The sequence below is a fragment of the Parasteatoda tepidariorum genome, chromosome 8, assembly GCF_982258835.1.
Source record: "Parasteatoda tepidariorum strain Cologne lab strain chromosome 8, Ptep-v5.0, whole genome shotgun sequence".
NCBI lineage: Eukaryota > Metazoa > Arthropoda > Arachnida > Araneae > Theridiidae > Parasteatoda > Parasteatoda tepidariorum.
In genome coordinates this window covers 52,298,169-52,316,231 of record NC_141762.1, presented here as the reverse complement: position 1 = coordinate 52,316,231, position 18,063 = coordinate 52,298,169, and the positions used below count along the sequence as shown (strand labels likewise).

Genomic DNA, 18,063 nt, shown 5'->3' with positions numbered 1-18,063 from the left:
GTAGCCAAAGTTCTTCGTGGTAGAGATTTCCAATTCAGTCCACTTTCATCTGCATTATAAATAAATTCTTCTTCATATCCTTCACCTTTAATAATGCTTTCTAATTCCTTTACAAAATTTGAAGCGGATTCGGTAGATGCGGAAAGTTTTTCGCCATGAATTTCTAACTCGCGTATTCCATGTCGATGTTTAAAGTTCCTTAACCATCCCGAACTAGCCTGAAAAGTACCTTTTCTGCCAAATTTCTCATGAAAAAATAAAGCCTTCTCGCATAATAGGTGGCCAGATATTGGTTGACCTAAAGATCTTTTTTGTAGGAACCACAAATAAAGTGCTTTGTCCGCTTCATCGTTGCTTGACTTTTGCATGCATTTTCGATCCAAATTTCCATTGTTTTTGTCCATTACTGAAACATAATTCATAACTGATTCTTCATTTTTTTTTCAATTCTGATACTGTCGATTTTCCTACGGCATATTCTGCCGCTAATTTACTTCCACTTTCTCCATTTTTCAATCTTTTTAAAATATTCGTTTTATCACTTCAGGAAAGAACGATTCTCTTACGTTTGCACGACATCTTTCTAGATTCTTATGAAAAGCACTTTTCTCAGGTAACTCTACTTTTCAACTGATTGTAATCTTGACAACAGAAAACCTGTTGTCCAATAGTGCATTTCAGAAGTAACGTCATAAAAACATGGTCATTCTACTGGTCATTTTCTAGTTTACATGATGAAACCGAATTCTGTTAATTTCCTCGAAAAGTAACCAGCTGTGAGAAGCGCACTGCAATCACTAATCATTAACCATAAGTGACAACTACCCATCCCCCAATTGTAGAACTTCAGCACTTATCTATTCATAAACTCCTTCCACATTCCAACCATTGTTGACTGTCAAAATGAAGCTCACATTCTTGAAAGATAATTTTCAGTTGAAGGGGTATGGGGGTTTAACTGTATAATAATACATGCATGCATGCTACTTTAAGAAAACTGCTGAAAAAGGTTGCAAATTAAATATGATCTTCAGATGTAGTAGATATTATTTATTCTTCTAAATTTAGAAAAATTATCAATAAGTTAAAAAGTATTCTAAACTCTAAAAAAAAAACGAATTCGGACATGGTTTGGATAATTGGACGTTCGGATAATAAGGGTTCGGATAATCGGCGCTCTACTGTAGTTAAATTATTGGTCATGGGGTAATTTCACATCAAACCAACCATTTTTTAGGTCAATTTAGATTTCTATGATTTTTGGTATGATGTTTCTTAAACCTACTTTATCAAATACAAATTATGTAATATTAGGTTTAATATTTTTCTAACTATTAATTTCTAGTTATAATAAATTTTTGAAAATTCTCAAGTTTTTTAAACAGTTGTCAAGTTTTTTAAACAGTTGTATTTCTAGGTCAACAGCAACTATTTGACCTAGAAAGCTAAACTGTCTGTCATTTTGTTTTGTATATAATACATTTTTATAAAATCGCTAATTTCTTTAATTTTATGTATATATTATATTGCTATGTTTGCCAAATTTTAAAATGATAATCCTTTGGGATCATAATGAATAAAATAATTTAATGTTTAACAGTGCCATAAACCCTATTGTAAAAATAATTCTCATTTTCCTTACTTTTATTAGCAAATAAACCAAACTTATCAATTTCTATAATTAATTTTCCAGAAGTCTCTCCTTTTATTGATTAATTTTAATGAAATAGCATCTAAACTAGAAAAAGTCAGTCAAAACTTATTTATATCTTGTTTTAAATTTTTCCTTCTCTAATTTCTTTACTTGTTTTTATAATAATACTGGTTTCAAAAGTCTTAATTTGAGAAATGAAGTAAAATTATTCAAATTTAAAGAAGTATTAATTTTCTTATAACATTATCTATATTTTATGTCTTGACAGATATTTTAAAATTTTTTCAGGTAATGGGCGTGATTGGTCATCTGAAAATTTTATTTCCAATAAGCCAACTAAACATTTCACCTGTCGTTTTCTTGTTAAACAAGACGAAGATACTGATCTTAAAATGGAAAATAAATCTCCACCAAGTTCGCAATATGAAAATCTAAACATAACTGCCAACTTCATACCCTTAGAAGATGGAAATAGTGGTAAAAATGCTTTTTATACATAGATATGTATTCTAAATTCACTTGTTTAAAAGTTAGATTACATGTATCAATTTTATACATTGTAGAGCCACGAAATGGTTTGACTTGTATTGCTCGCCGTGTGCCTTTTGAGGAGAAAAGAATAGGTATGAATAGTGTAGAGCAGTTTACTACTAGGAATGACAGAGAAGGCAAAGTTATTGACATAGACACAAGGTAAGATGTTACGATTGAAAAAAAAATTTTTTTGATTTTGTTTAAATAATGCATACCTTGTCATGTTGTTGATAAATAACATACTTGTCATGTTGACTTACTTCTGATTTAGAATTAATTTAACCACCCCTACTAATTTAAACAGCGTACATAGCATTTTTAAAAAGTGCTTTTTTCATTGGGTGTTTTTAAAAAGTGCTCAATTTTCCCTTTTTCAATATAAGATTTTCCCTTTACCATGTTAATTTTAGCTTCGAATTATGCAAAAACAACACAGTTCAACGTTTTCACAATTAATTCAACCCCAATCTACTTCAGTTTATTGTCAGTCCGCAGCGTATGAAAACGCCATTCGTTTTGCATGATTCAAAATTTCAAAACAATGATTCAAAAATAATGCCAAAAGGTTTTTCTTTTTTTGACATGATGGTGATAACAAGAAAAAACCGTCAATTCTCAAAAACTTTCCAACCCTGCCTAATTATATTTTATAGTACTTGAAAATATTTTTTGAGTGCTTGAAAAGAGCTTATTTTATGTTGAATAATTGGGCTACGCACCTTGTTTAAAGTATAAAAGTTCTAACATCATTCTTCGAAAATATGTGTTTACAAAATTAAAACAACTACATGTAGATTAAATTTTTATTCTACTATTTAAAAAAAAAAAAATCTCTCTATCAAAAAGTTTACACAAAAAGGTACTTGAAACATTTTCAGGGTGCGTAGCGTTTGTAAAAAGTACTTAAAGGTGCTTTTTGGGGGATTTCGTTTGCTACGTAATCATTGACGCAGACTTCATGTCGTACCCATGTTATGACTTGCGCATGCGCACACTTGAAACCGAAACCCGAGTGCTCCAATTCGGATAGAGAATATCAGATCCTTATGAAATGTTTTTCTTTTTAATTTAATTTATTTTTGTTCTTGTTTATTTTATTTTACTTCTAACACTTTTTTTGACGTAGGGGGTAAGGGTACTTTTATTCTGAGTTCAGGGTCAAGTTGAATTCACTCGGTGATGCGGGAAGGTACTGATTGTTTTGATTTACGCCCGTTTCCTTTTTGTTTTTTTTTTAACGCTAAAACTGTTAATAAAAAGTTTTTGTTTTTCAATTATATCATTGATAGAATATGAATTTTTTGAGTGCTTGAAAATTTTTGTAAAGTGCTTGAAAAGTTTTTAAAAAGTGTTTTTTAATAATAATTATTTTTAATAATAATTAAAGTGGTGGCCCAGTTGCTGCATGGTCTGTCAACTGTTGAGAGAATAGATATAACAAGGAAAGAAATTATCATATGTTTATTTTATGAGAATGTTGTTAAGCAGAAAATAAACTACTACTTTTTATGTAGCAGATTAAAGTAATTTTATTTATATTGAAAATTTCCTGACTTTTGGGTGTCATGTTATAAATTGTTTTTCTTTGCTGTTAAGAAGTGCTGACTTAGTTTTCCAAGACAATTTCTATGACCCCTAATTAATTCTGTGTGATTTTTGACTATGTTATATTATATACCTTCGTAATTTGCACTCGTAATTATTTATAAATAAAGAAAAAGAAAATGAAGGAAATAAAAATTAAAATATGACCACCGAAGCCCACGTCTTCAGGGGGTACCGGCCCGGTAGCCATAAAAACAAAACCATTTCTAATTGAGGGAGAAGCAAATGCTTAAATTAACTCCCTCAGTACCCCGATGGTTTTGTATAGAAGTCCAGGAAAAAAATTTTTATTCTCCATCTGCGCAATGTAATAGAGGGCATTGTTTTCTTTAGTTTTTAGTGTTTTCTTTTCATTCGGCTTGCTGGTGAAATTGATGTTTGACCTGTGACTAAGTGAGTTTATATTTTTCGGATGATTTTGTTTGAGTTTCTTTTCTTAATTTGTTATTCATATTGCAGGTTTTTTTTCCTGGACTTCTATACAAAACCATCGGGGTACTGAGGGAGTTAATTTAAGCATTTACTTCTCCCTCAATTAGAAATGGTTTTGTTTTTATAGCTACCGGGCCGGTATCCCCTGAAGACGTCGGCTTCGGTGGTCATATTTTCATCTTTATTTCCTTCATATTCTTTTTCTTTATTGCTACTTTTTTCTGAAATTTCTGCTGCTTTTTAGCGCATTTTTTTCAAAGAATTTTTTTCTATTTAGAATTAAAAATATTTGTTTTCTTTTAGTATCATGATTATTTAGTTACAATGAATATTATATAATGATTTTGGGTGAGGAAGAATTCGGATATAAATGTTGTGATTTGATACTTTGTTAGATGTAGGGAATAAGTTATATAACAAAAAGCTGCAATCCTACAGTTTTAAATGTTTAACTCTTTATATTTATATGAATACAATCACTTATACACTTTTTTATAATAGTTTTAATTTTATCACTCATCAGCCACCTCGGTTGCTGTAATCATTTTTATTTCTTGATGATGAATAGATTCTTACATCCTAATTATAAGACATTCATTGGGATGCTAACATTTTTTATTTTATTAACACATATTTAGTTCCAGATTCTAAACATTTTACTTGATTATCCTTGTAAATTCATCATCAAGTTTGTGTTTTAAAAATCTTATTTAAATTTAGGTTACTATTAAAGAAACATTTTTTAAAAACTTTTTTTTCCCTACGATAAAAACAGAAATAATTTATTCACCATTTATATTTCGTTAAATTGTTTATTTGGAGTAAATGGCTTGTTAGTTTAGACATCAATTAGCGTTTTATGTCACAAATACTGCTTTTGCTAATAAGCCTTTAATTTATAATAATCAAAATCATAATAATAGCAGAAAATAAGAAATGACTATAAATAATTATTATGGGTGAACAAAACATTTGTAACTTATATTAATTTTATACTAATAACAATAACAACTAAAGAATGTGTGAATACTTTATCATACCATATAATTTACCTTTCAATGACAATACACCGACCTGTCATAAGTTGCATTGATTGCAAGTGGATAGGATATATTTTTGAAAAATTGTTTTGTGCATTAAAGCAAGTCAAAAATTGAAACTCGAGGGGGGAATATCAACCTATACATAAAATACCTTTGAACAATTTTTATCAAGATTATGATTTAAAGTTTTGTGTATTAAATTTAAAAATTTTAAATTTTTGCATTATGTTAATTGTTTAGGCATATTTGGCTATGTTATATTAAACATTTGACAGTAGCTTTAATGATAGTATGATTGATAATTTTATTTAATTAGGGTTTGTTTAAATTGTTACTATGAAATTAAACTGAGATTTTAAATTTTCTGACAGATTGTTGTTAAAATATTTTTTGTTTAACTAAATTTTGTTTTATTTTATTTTTTAGTAATCTGACTCAGTCAAGCAGCCAATTTTTGCGTAAAGAATTAAAAACTTTGTCAATGCTTGATTTATGCCATCCAAGTGATATTGCTACTTTTAAGCAGCATCTGAAAGAAAGTAAGTTTAATATTTTTCTATGTTTTTAATTTATGGAAAATAAACAATAAATGTTTTAATTCAGTTTAGGTTAAGAATATTTGTTTCATATTTAATCCAATTTTATACCCAGTCCTCTTTTTGTTTAAAATCGATATTTAAAATATTTATTTTCATACTATGTTACTATTTGCTGTAATGGCACAGTGAGCTGCCGTTGTGCCAATCCTCAGTAGCGGTGTGAATTCCTTCCATCACTTGCTTGTCTTAGATGTAAAGACAACTTGTTTTCAATGTTAACAGCATTGCTACAATCATGCTATTGGATATGAATTTGTAGAGCAATAGTTTGTCATAGCGTTTATAAAAAGTTCTTAAAGGTACCTATTTTTGACTTTCGTTTTTTAAAAGCCGTTAAAGGTAAAATTGTTTCATTTTCCCTTTTCGAAAGTGAGATTTTTTTCTTTACCCTGTAGATTTTCTCAATGTATTATGCAAAAGCGAGGTTTTCACATTGTTCTATTCAACGTTTTCACAACGTTCCACCTCCTGAAATCAAACTGAAAAATCTTTTTATCAGGGTTGGCAGGTTTTTGACTTGTGACAGTTTTTGACGGTTTAAACCATGGTTTAAACTGTCACATCAAAAACCTCACTGTCGAAAATGTCAAAAACCTATATTCATATGTGAAATTTAATTAATACATAAAATTTATATATTTTTTATAAAGGATAGTGTTTCTAAATATGTTTTAGAAAAAATAAATTTAAAATTTTGAAGAAACACTTATATTTTGAATAATAACCAAAATCTTGTACTTTTGAAAGCTCACATCTTTTGTAATATTATGTATTCATTTTCATGCGTTATTGAAAATCTGCAGTGATATTTTTAAGAAATTTATTTATAACCAAATTTAGTGTATAGTATAGATTATACTAAAAATTAGACATTTTTAAAGAAACATTAGCAGTTTTGTACATTAGACATCTTTTAAAGAAAAATCTTTTTAATATTCTTTTAAATCTTCTTAATAATCTTTTTAACATAAGACAATACAAATTTAAGTGCTTTCTGTTAAATACACAGAGTAGTTAGTGTCGATTTACAGTATATTCAGCCTATTAATTTACTATGCTGAAAATTTAGTTTATCCAAATACTTGTGAATTTCATTTTGCTGAATACTATATAGTTTTGTTGAATATCTAAATATTCAGCTGTTGAATAATTACTTCTTGCTTTCAAGATATGCATTATTTGTATTCTTAATACAATTGGAGAAAAAAAATTAAAGAGTTAAAAATTGTTTTAAAATGATAAGTGTAATAATTATAAATAAATATAATAAACAATATGAATTATATTTATCATTATTCACAAATATAACTACTTTTAAATTCAAATTAACATACTGGATAATAAAGATATTCCGTATAACATAAAAAAATTTTTATACACTTGTATCAAGTTTGTATTTATACAACATAACTTGTAAGTTCCTTAAAAATATTAGTTATATGTTCCTTATATGTCAAAAATGCATAGTAATAAACTTTTAATTTTCTAAAGTATCAACAAAAAAAAATTTTTTTCTTCAAAATATAAATGTTTAAAAAATTTTTGTGCAAAATTTTTCTGCACATGCATTTGAATATAAATTTTGTAGATTTTAAATCTGTTATTTTACCTTAATTTTAATTAAAAAATATTTTAAAACCTGCTGATTGCCTATAGTATAATTAAATTTCAATATAATGCATGGCAACTGTTGGTAGTTTTGAAGTTTATATATTTTCTTGGCAAACTTCAGTTTTTGACGGTTTAAACCAGTATTATACCCTTGTCATGTCAAAAACCACTTTTTGACGTCAAAAACCCAACCCTGCTTTTTATGGTAGCAATTATAATCAAGGAAAGAGTTCTTTGTCAGAAACTAGTTATTTTATCATTATCATGTAAAGTCTTTGAAAACTATTTTGCATTTTGTTAACGTATACAGTGCTTAAAAAGTACTTTAAAGGTGCTTATTTTTTGTTGAAAGATTTGACTACGCACCCTGATTGTTGAAGCAGAGCTTTTCTTTTACAAGCTATTAAGTTTTGTCATATTTGTTTCTTTATTCAGATATATTAATTTCTTTATTTCAAATTATTACTGGTACAGATTAGTAGGGTCCAAAAAAAATATCTCCGTTGCTTTTGTTACTTGCCAATAGACTCATAACTATTGTTGTTGTATTCATGGGAGAAAATGCATGTTATTTGATTAAAAAGAATGTTTTAAAATTTAACCATTCTATATCTGCTTGTTTGAGCTTTCTTGAATTAAATTTGATTATATCATTATTAAGTTCCCAACATATAAATCATGTTTCATTCTTAAAAATTTATTGAGTTGTCAGTACAAAAAATTTTTTTGCAATTCTATTTTCTCCAAATTTCTAACACTCACTAAATAAATGAAATAAAAATGAATATTGTGAAAATTTTCATTACTGTTCACTTTTCTATCATGAAGGATTTTTTTAAAATTCAATATAAATTCTTGTAGCAAATTTTTTAAACAAGAAATCATTATTTCACCTAATTAGATTTTCAAAGGTTTTTTTTTTCTTTTTTTTTCTCTAGCTTTTGAGAATGGTCAAGCTACTAGTGCACCTTTTAAGTTTCGTATTGAACAGGATAGGTATGCTAGAATACAATCCAAAAGTAAAGTATTTTCAGTGGAAGACTATGCTGTAACTACACATTCAATAATCAGGTGAGTTGAGCCTTTTTTTTTTTTTAAATTTTGTTTTCAAATAGCCATTCAAATATCTTTTGGTATTGTAAAAATCATAATTATCAGTGTTCATATGTCTCAGAAAAAACTTGAATATCTTAGGAAATTTGAATTTAGCTTGAAAAATCTGAAAAAAGAGTTAACTTTTAAAAAAAATTAAGATTTTTAAACATTGTCTTTTCCTAAAAAAAAGTTTTAGAAAATTTCGGAGATACTATATGAGTTTGATTTAAGATGATAAATTCTTAAAGAAGTGATAGTAAGTTTGTAGTGATGTTTATCAATTTTCTTTTCATGCTTTTTAAAGAGTTATTAATGTGATTCATGCACCAATTTTATGTGTTCTTAACTTATATATAGTGTTCCTGCTTATACTGCGTATTGTGGCTTTTGAAAGTCAGAATTTTTAACAGAAATTTATTTAGAATAATGTTAAAAATATTTAAACATTTTTATTAAATTTCCTTTTTAATGGGGCTGCTTTAGTGGTAATGTAAAACTCTTTACAGGTTTCAATGCGTTTTTAAAAAGTGCTTATTTTCGACTTTCGCTTTTTGATTTCATGTTTGATTAAATAGGTGCAGGTCTGCACTTGCTTACACTTAGCTGGATTCGGTGGGAAAGATTCTTGCATTTTCATGTGCAGCTGTCCTGCATTTGGCAAGAGATTCTCAATTTTAGATTACATTTTCTGCCTTTTGAAATCAAACTGGAAAATTTGAATTTGTACTGATCACGAGGACAACACCACTAACTGCATTGTCAATTTCCCCCTTCCCTAATAGCAGAAAATTGCTTATTTCTCTTGTTAATTCTATTGTTGGTGATGTCCTATTGTCTTAGTCACTGATTAGCCAATGGCCTTCATACTCATTTCTATTTATAGATCAGTGCCATAATCCTTGAACTTGACTTGGGAATAATTCACTAATACAGGTACTAATTACATGTGGGTCCAAAAGCAGTCAACTATTACAAAGCTTTATCAGCTCAAAATTTCCATCTCCTTTTCATTCATTTCAATGAATAAAGATGAGAAATAATTGAAGGTTTTTTTTCCTGAGGGAACATCTACTAACTGCATTTTTTTTTTACCTATTCCTTTTTATTACTTAGATTACTGTATAATTAGTTTTAGTTAGTTTAGTTTTTTATTTTTATTTACCCCCTACATTATTCTTTAATGTTTTTAGGCTCCTTTTTGAGGGCAAATTTTTCTTTAAATAGGGGAGAGTGGGGTCAATTGTAACATTTTTTACTTAACTATTTTTAACTAACAAAAGATCCAATATATTATTAGTATTAATTGACAGACGAATAAAGTAGACTATCCTCTACTAGAAAATAAATATATACCTTATTTTAAATGTTATTATATTAGTTATTAACAATTTTTGACAGTCGTGCAGTTGTTACAATTGTCCCCACTTACGGGGTCAATTGTAACAGTTCATAAATTCAACTAAAACATAGTCAATTATACATATTATCATAGTTGTGGTATATTTTTTTATTGATCAAAATAGTAGTGATATTTTAGGAGGAAAAATAGTAAAAATAATTACAGGGGTCTGTCTAGGTTTTTCTGACAGGTACCTATTTTGTGAAAATTTAGACGTAATTTGTGAAAAATTAAAAATTATATTAAGAAATCAACACAAAAATATGGATTTATCGTTTCTTAAGGGATACAAAAATGAAATTTTAAGAAAAAGTATTTTGTGAAACTACCGTTTTTCCAAAATTGAATTTGTGAAACTACTGTTTTTCCTAAAGTTGAATTTGTGAAGGTACCGCTAAACGGTAGTAAATTCGGCCTGGACAGAACCCTGAATTATGAGCAGAGACCTAAAGGGTTAAACTTTTAACTTTAAGGGGTTAAAAATTTTAATTTATGCTGTGAAAGGGAACAAATAAAATAATGCACATGCAACATAATATTAATGATATAGGAAACTATTGGTGGTTCTTAAAGAGTTAAGTAATGGTTTGTAAACATAAGATTATTTATTTTCAGCTGTTACAATCGCCCCTTTACTTATTGTTACAAACGTCCCCATGACGCCATTTCAGCTTCATTTGCTAAAAACAATGCTAGTTAAATAACAAAACAAATTTTTTTTTATTGAAATGTTAATTAAGGTGTTCACTTACATCTTCGGTTAATAATTTTTATTTGTTTAAATAAAATTACTTTGTTACAATATAATATTCTAATACCAAAAAAAGTACTTATGTAGCATGAAAATATCTTTTGTGATGTAACTCTTTCAAAAGTACATAAAAATGGTTGTCAGCAGGTGTGTACATGTAGATTTATTAAATACACCTTGTGCCACCTAGGAATCAAATCTAGAACCCGACACTCGAAATTTTTGCTCTGTTACAATCGTACCTTGTTACAATTGACCCCACTCTCCCCTACCGATTACAATTCGAATTGTTACATGCCTAAACAAAAGAGTGTCGTCAGAGGACATATTTAATTACTAAGAGGAACAGCTTTTTTAAAATCTGATGCCCCTAAATATTGTTGAAGAAATTTACCGAAGCATCTGAAATATATTGTTATGCTCGGATCAATATTTTAGAACTTGTAAGCATCTACTTAGCTATATCTACTTTGCTACATCTACACACTTAGTTAATAATAAAAAAATTTCCTGTCTTATAAAATTGTATTTGCTTAAATACAGGGTTGGCAGGTTTTTGACATGTGACAGTTTTTGACAGTTTAAACCATGGTTTAAACCGTCACGTCAAAAACCTCACTGTCGAAAATGTCAAAAACCTATATTCATATGTGAAATTTAATTAATACATAAAATTTATATATTTTTTAAAGGATAGTGTTTCTAAATATGTTCTAGAAAAAATAAATTTAAAATTTTGAAGAAACACTTATATTTTGAATAGTAACCAAAATCTTGTACTTTTGAAAACTCACATCTTTTGTAATATTATGTATTCATTTTCATGTGTTATTGAAAATCTGCAGTGATATTATTAAGAAATTTATTTTTAACCAAATTTAGTGTATAGTATAGATTATACTAAAAATTAGACATTTTTAAAGAATAATACTGTTAAATACACAGAGTAGTTAGTGTCGATTTACAGTATATTCAGCCTATTCATTTACTATGCTGAAAATTTAGTTTATCCAAATACTTGTGAATTTCATTTTGCTGAATACGATATAGTTTTGTTGAATATCTAAATATTCAGCTGTTGAATAATTACTTCTTGCTTTCAAGATATGCATTATTTGTATTCTTAATACAAGTGGAGAAAAAAAAATTTAGAGATAAAAATTGTTTTAAAATGATAAGTGTAATAATTATAAATAAATATAATAAAAAAAATATGAATTATATTTATCATTATTCATAAATATAACTACTTTTAAATTCAAATTAACATATTGGATAATAAAGATACTCGGTATAACATTAAAAAAAAATTTTTATACACTTGTATCTTGTATCAAGTTTGTATTTATACAACATAACTTGTAAGTTCCTTATAAATATTAGTTATATGTTCCTTATATGTCAAAAATGCATAGTAATAAACTTTTAATTTTCTTAAGTATCAAAAAGAAAATTTTTTTTTTTAAATATAAATATTTAAATAATTTTTGTGCAAAATTTTTCTGCACATGTATTTGAATATAAATTTCTGAGATTTTAAATCTGTTATTTTACCTTAATTTTAATTAAAAAATATTTTAAAACCTGCTGATTACCTATAGTATAATTAAATTTTAATATAATGCATGGCAACTGTTGGTAGTTTTGAAGTTTATATATATTTTCTTGGCAAACTTCAGTTTTTGACATTTTTGACGGGTTTTTGACGGTTTAAACCAGTATTATACCCTTGTCATGTCAAAAACCACTTTTTGACGTCAAAAACCCAACCCTGCTTAAATATGAATTGTTGTTAAGTTTAAGTTGTAATTAAGTTTTTGAATAAACATAAAGTAATTAGTTTTTCTTTAAAAATTGTACACTCTACTAAGTTCTTTTTAAATGCCTGTTGCATCTGTCACTTTATTTGTGTAATTGTTCATTATATATGGTGATTTGTATTTTCAGGGAAAGTGAAAGCTCAAATCAACATGATGGTCTTAGAAGTATTTCCTCTCCTTCAACGGCTAGCACTTCAAGTGGTCCTGAATGCATATCGGATTCTTCTACCAGTGTAAATGGTAGTGTTGTGCTTTCACCTATGGGAATCTCTAATTATTCAAATCCTCTTAGTGCTTCTAATAATAATACAGAGTATGGATTAAGTGATCTTGTGTTAGACATTTTTCCTTCATCAAACTGGACACTTGATCCTGGATCTGCCCAATCAAAAGAATCAGACTGTACTAGTGTAGCAAGCTATGCTGCCAGTCCTCAAGCAGCCCCTTTGTCCAATCGGTCAGAGGTTAATGCAGTCGCATCCCCGACAAGTAGTGCCTTTGCATCTGGAATAACTTCCAGTCGTGGAGGATCTTCTGTTTCATCTCCTGCCATGCAAAGTCGTGCGCCTACGCCATATGGTGGGAGTTGTTATAGTCCATCTACATCTCAATCTACTACTAATGGTAGAAGTCCGCCCCCACGTGCCTTGTCTGCGAAATCAGATTCATTGAACCTTAATTCAGTGGAACCGTCTCTGAGTAATTTGGGTCAAAGCTTTCGACAAGACAAGCAGCAGCAGCTTTCAAATCAGAAACTAAGAAATTTGTTGACTCAGAATACAGATGATAGTGCACTGCGTCACAATTTGAGAGCGGTTACTCAAGAGGAAGTTGTAGCTCTCCTCGGGTCACGTGTATTGGAAAGTAATTCGCGCATGAACTTCAATCAAAATATTATTCCTCCCTCCGACAATGTGATTTTAAGAGACTTGCTTAGTCAAGATGATGATAATGGTGATGATGTACCTATTGAACCTATCAAAAAGACAATGGAAAGTTCTGTGCCTAATCCAATGCTGAATGTCGGAGCTTGTAAAGCAGCTGAAAAAAGTGCTCAGCAAAGGCAATTGGGCAATAATATGTTGCGAAAGGTATTGTGTTACTTTTTTATACTATCTATTTTAATTTAATATAAATGGATGTCTTTTTTTTTTTTTTTTTTGACAAATTTGCTAACTAAAATAATTTTTATATATTATGTATTAGTTATTTTTTAATTTATACCTTTTATAGATATAGATTCATTTAAATAAGAAACAGATTATTAAGTGCATGTTTAAAATTAAATCCAAAAGTTAATATTTCCCTCTTATAGTCTAATACTTAAAAAAAAAAAAAAAAAATTCTCGAATTAGTTTCCCAATAAAATACAATAGTATGTTAATGTCAATTAGTCTAGTTTGTTTTCATAATAGTTACATTAACATTTGAAATCTATTTTATTGTTCTTATGTGTTAAATTATTAGAAAGCACAACCTTGAAGAAGAAAATAAAAGTTTGAAAATCAAAAATTATCTACTTATTAATGCATTTTTTTAAAAAAAATGTAATAAACAATTTTCTCTGTCATTTCAAAATGATTCTGAATTTCCTGGAAAAAAATAACATTGCAGTACATCCTTTCTATAATTAAAATAATTTTAATACAATAAATTACTGCAATAATAAATTTCTATATTAAGAAAAAAGTTATTGTTGTATAAAAAAACTCAAGATTATTGTTATTATTTTTTAGTTGCTTAGAGATTGATTATTTATTTATTTTGCTATGTGCTAGCACCAGAATTTAAAAAGTTGGTTTTGGGAAAATTACGAATAAATATTACCTTGCTAATAAACTGATATTGTTAATAATCTTATGTTAATTATCTTAACTTTTGAGTTTTCCTTTCCATTGTGTCTATTTTTTTTCCTTGTGAAGGTCAAATTTTTTTGTAAATAATTTTGCTTATAATTGTTTTTTTGTTATTCCAGTTTTTTTATCAATAAACATATTCAAAAATATATTACAAATCAATAAATTGTATAAATATATAAAGTTTTTTTTTTTAACTGAGTAAATTTTTTATAAAGAATTATAAAAATGAATATGCAGTATATTTCATCTGAAGTTAGTAAGAGTGTGATGGGGTAGGGTACTGTGGAACTATATTATTACATCTGAGTACTTACCAAACGATGAAAATATTAATTTTCTTAAATGGCTTGTTTTAGGGTTTGAAAAAATGCTAGTTGCCAAAATTTCATGTTATGACTGATTTTTTTTTTTTGACTGGCTCTTAAATTTGTTTCCCTTTCCCATAAAATAAAAATTAAATTTTTTTTTTTTTTTTTAAACTTTAACCAATTTATATATAAATAAATAAATGGTTATTTTATGACAAACAATTCAGTGGAGGTTTGATTTCATTTGACGAAAAGGTCCCATAGTGGATCGATTGTTAAGACACGGTTCCCAGCAGATCACTGAAGTCAAGCATCACTAGCTGCAGTCAGTGTGCGGTATTGGTTCTCGTTAAACTATTCTACCGTAAAGTGCTCGACTTCGCGTGCAGGTCGTCGGACTACCGAAGCAGGGGGCATCCCCTCTGCAGGGGATAAAAATTGTGATGGCATGTCTTTGGATCATCCTCAGGGATGTTTCCTAGACCATCGCCAATAGCCCATTGTGCAGCTCTAGTGCAATGTAAATGAACTACAACTACATTTGACGAAAAGTGCTCTTTTCAATAAATGCGCCCTGTCACTTTTTAAAAGAAATGTGAACGTTTTCAAACCTTGTAGTTTGCCGGTTACTTTGTTTACTGTTGCTATACATTATAAGCTCAGAGATGATTGTGCTCTGGAAAACCCCCGGATATTTTGCTAACCGCGATCCGGAAATTTCAAGAAATCATGGAACACATGTATATAAATTCTTTTATATTTTATTTAAAAATATTAGAACTAGAATTTATACTTGGCATCTATTTCATTTGCAAATATTTTTACTAGAATAAATGTTATTGGAGATAAAAGTAAACTTTTGCATGATTATTTATTTAAATGATGCTGCATTTAATTTATCTAGAATTTCATGTTGTGAAAATATCAATGATTTAAATTTATAAAGACATTCAGGGATCTGTCCAAGCCAAATTTACTACCGTTTAGTGGTACTTTCACAAATTCAAATTTAGGAAAAACGGTAGTTTCACAAAATACTTTATCTTAAAATTTTATTTTTTGTATCCCATAAGAAATGAAAAATCCATATTTTTGTGTTGATTTTTTAATACAATTTTTAATTTTCACAAATTACGTCTAAATTTTCACAAAATAGCTACTTTTCAGAAAAACCTAGACAGACCCCTGACATTAATTTTTTGAAATGCGTCATGAATGATTTTACTCAAGAAATTTTTGGGATTTTTGAGTTGGGCTCACAATCACCCCTGTAAACTCCAAGTCTGTATATTTATTTTCATAACTGTTTTGAGACAGTTAATCTACAGCTATATTATGTATTGTTCAAAATAAAGTACCTTAAAAAAACTGCTATGACTTTGTGCATAACTGTTAAACAATATGTATTAATTGTATTATTTTTAATTTTGTTTATTTATTATAGCTTCTGAACAATGACGATTCTGACAAAGGCTATCGGAAAACAGATATTATACAACAACTGCTTGTTTCTCATCCTAGCAGCAGCGTTTCTTTACATGTAAGTGGGGAAAAACTCTCTGATCTGAAAAGATTTAGCAGGGTTGCCACAGGCGACTAAAATGCAACTATTTTTGGCATAAGGCGACTATGGCAACTTTTTTTGCCTGAAAAGGCTAAAAAAGCAACGATTTTCAGGAAAAGGAGACTATTGGGAGACTTTTCTAAAATCCTAGCGATGTTTTTTTTTTTTTTTCTTTTCTTCTAAGTATAAATTGAACAGGGAAATCTGCACCCCACAAGATAGTTTCTGAACACACTGAAATTTTTTTTTCTTAAAAAATAAAAAATTTTGAAAATTTTGAATTGCAAATTTGAGTCTTCACTTTTTAATTTGTTCAATCTGCACAGACTCCATTGTAAGTCTATTTCATTCCCCAATTGCCTTTTCAATGATTATTGCTACGAAATTCTGCATGAATTTTGAAAAAACAAAAGCAATTTTTAATACAATTTTATGATGCGTGAATTTTGAATTTGAGTAATCACTTTTCATATATATAAACATTTACGCTTATATAAAAATTATCATATTTGCCACCAACTTGACTGAATGGATCATGGTATATGAGAATTAAGTCATTAACAAAATTTTTGTCATATTTTTGATGAATTTTTGTTCTTATTCAGGCAACTATTTTCTTAGTTTTTGGCTACTATTTTCATGTTTTAGACTACTGAAAGCAACTATTTTTTTCTGTGGCAACCCTGATTTAGCATCAAAATATCAAGTTTGAGATTTCTTTAAAAACTCATTCTTAAAACTCAAAAATATAATTAATTAATATGGTAATTCATAAATTATTGTTGATAAATTATCAAACAGGATCAGGGTTTTGTCCAGATTAATCAGCTGGAAACAAAAAGGTCGTCATTGATGAGCTATGGTTTAAAGTTCTTATATAAGTTTTTTTTGCTTTTCTTAATTGAATATGTAAACTTATAACTAAACATGAAAATATTTCTGTTATATTTTTTGTTCTTGCAAATTTTTCCTCTCACAAGTTCCTGAAGTCTAGTATTACTGTCTCAACAAATTTCTAGTTCAAGTACTGATCTGATCATTCTCATGCTTTTATGTTCAACCTCAGCCTACCTAAGTATTTTCTCAAGTTTTTTTTCCTTCCTAATAAGTATATGGATCGGCATGCCCCTGTACAGTTTGAATACAGTCCCAAAAATCAGCATTTTTGTTCGAGTATTTTTGATACTTTTATATGTTAATACTTTTATACATTAATGCTATTTAGAACCATTTTTATTAGAATTATGATAAACCAAAAAAAGTATTTTTTTGTTAATAGAATAATTTAAAAATAAGAATTTATTCATTTGCTTATTGCACTATGCCACAGTCACAGACGCTTTTGAATTTCTGAGGTTAGCAGGTTTGCAAATATGACACACCCATATAACATACACAAACGCTGTTCTTGGAAAATGTTTACTATTACTAAAAATAAAATAAGAATACAAATTAATTTTCATGCCATTTTAAAATCAAACCTCGATATTCGTATTAACACGATTTAAGAATCATATACTAAGATTCATATTCACACAATATAAATAAATCTTGTATTGATATTTTTATTAAAACTTTGATGACATTCTATGGATATATGTATCCTATCTAAACTTTTTTTCTTGCTCATAATTCAGGTACTCTTTCCAATGATTTAAAAAGTGATTTTGCACATGACATTTTTGGATTTGTATTTTCAAATTTTTTGGTTCTTTACCAAACTCACCCCTCTGGTATGAATCCATAAAGAGTTCTATAAAATTTAACATTTTTAAAAAATCTGTGATTT

At 28.1% G+C, this 18,063-nt stretch overlaps 1 protein-coding gene across 8 annotated transcripts in view; it reads left to right on the top strand.

The window, feature by feature from the left end:
* LOC107450234 (uncharacterized) overlaps positions 1–18,063 on the top strand; it is an 83,212-nt gene that overhangs the window by 45,534 nt on the left and 19,615 nt on the right. For all 8 annotated transcript variants that reach the window (XM_016065985.5, XM_071181390.2, XM_071181392.2 and 5 more), the window contains 6 exons: positions 1,943–2,131; positions 2,218–2,347; positions 5,695–5,807; positions 8,417–8,549; positions 12,671–13,634; positions 16,155–16,250. In XM_016065985.5, the coding sequence (XP_015921471.1) occupies positions 1,943–2,131; positions 2,218–2,347; positions 5,695–5,807; positions 8,417–8,549; positions 12,671–13,634; positions 16,155–16,250 (1,625 nt within the window). The remainder of the gene's footprint in view (positions 1–1,942; positions 2,132–2,217; positions 2,348–5,694; positions 5,808–8,416; positions 8,550–12,670; positions 13,635–16,154; positions 16,251–18,063) is intronic.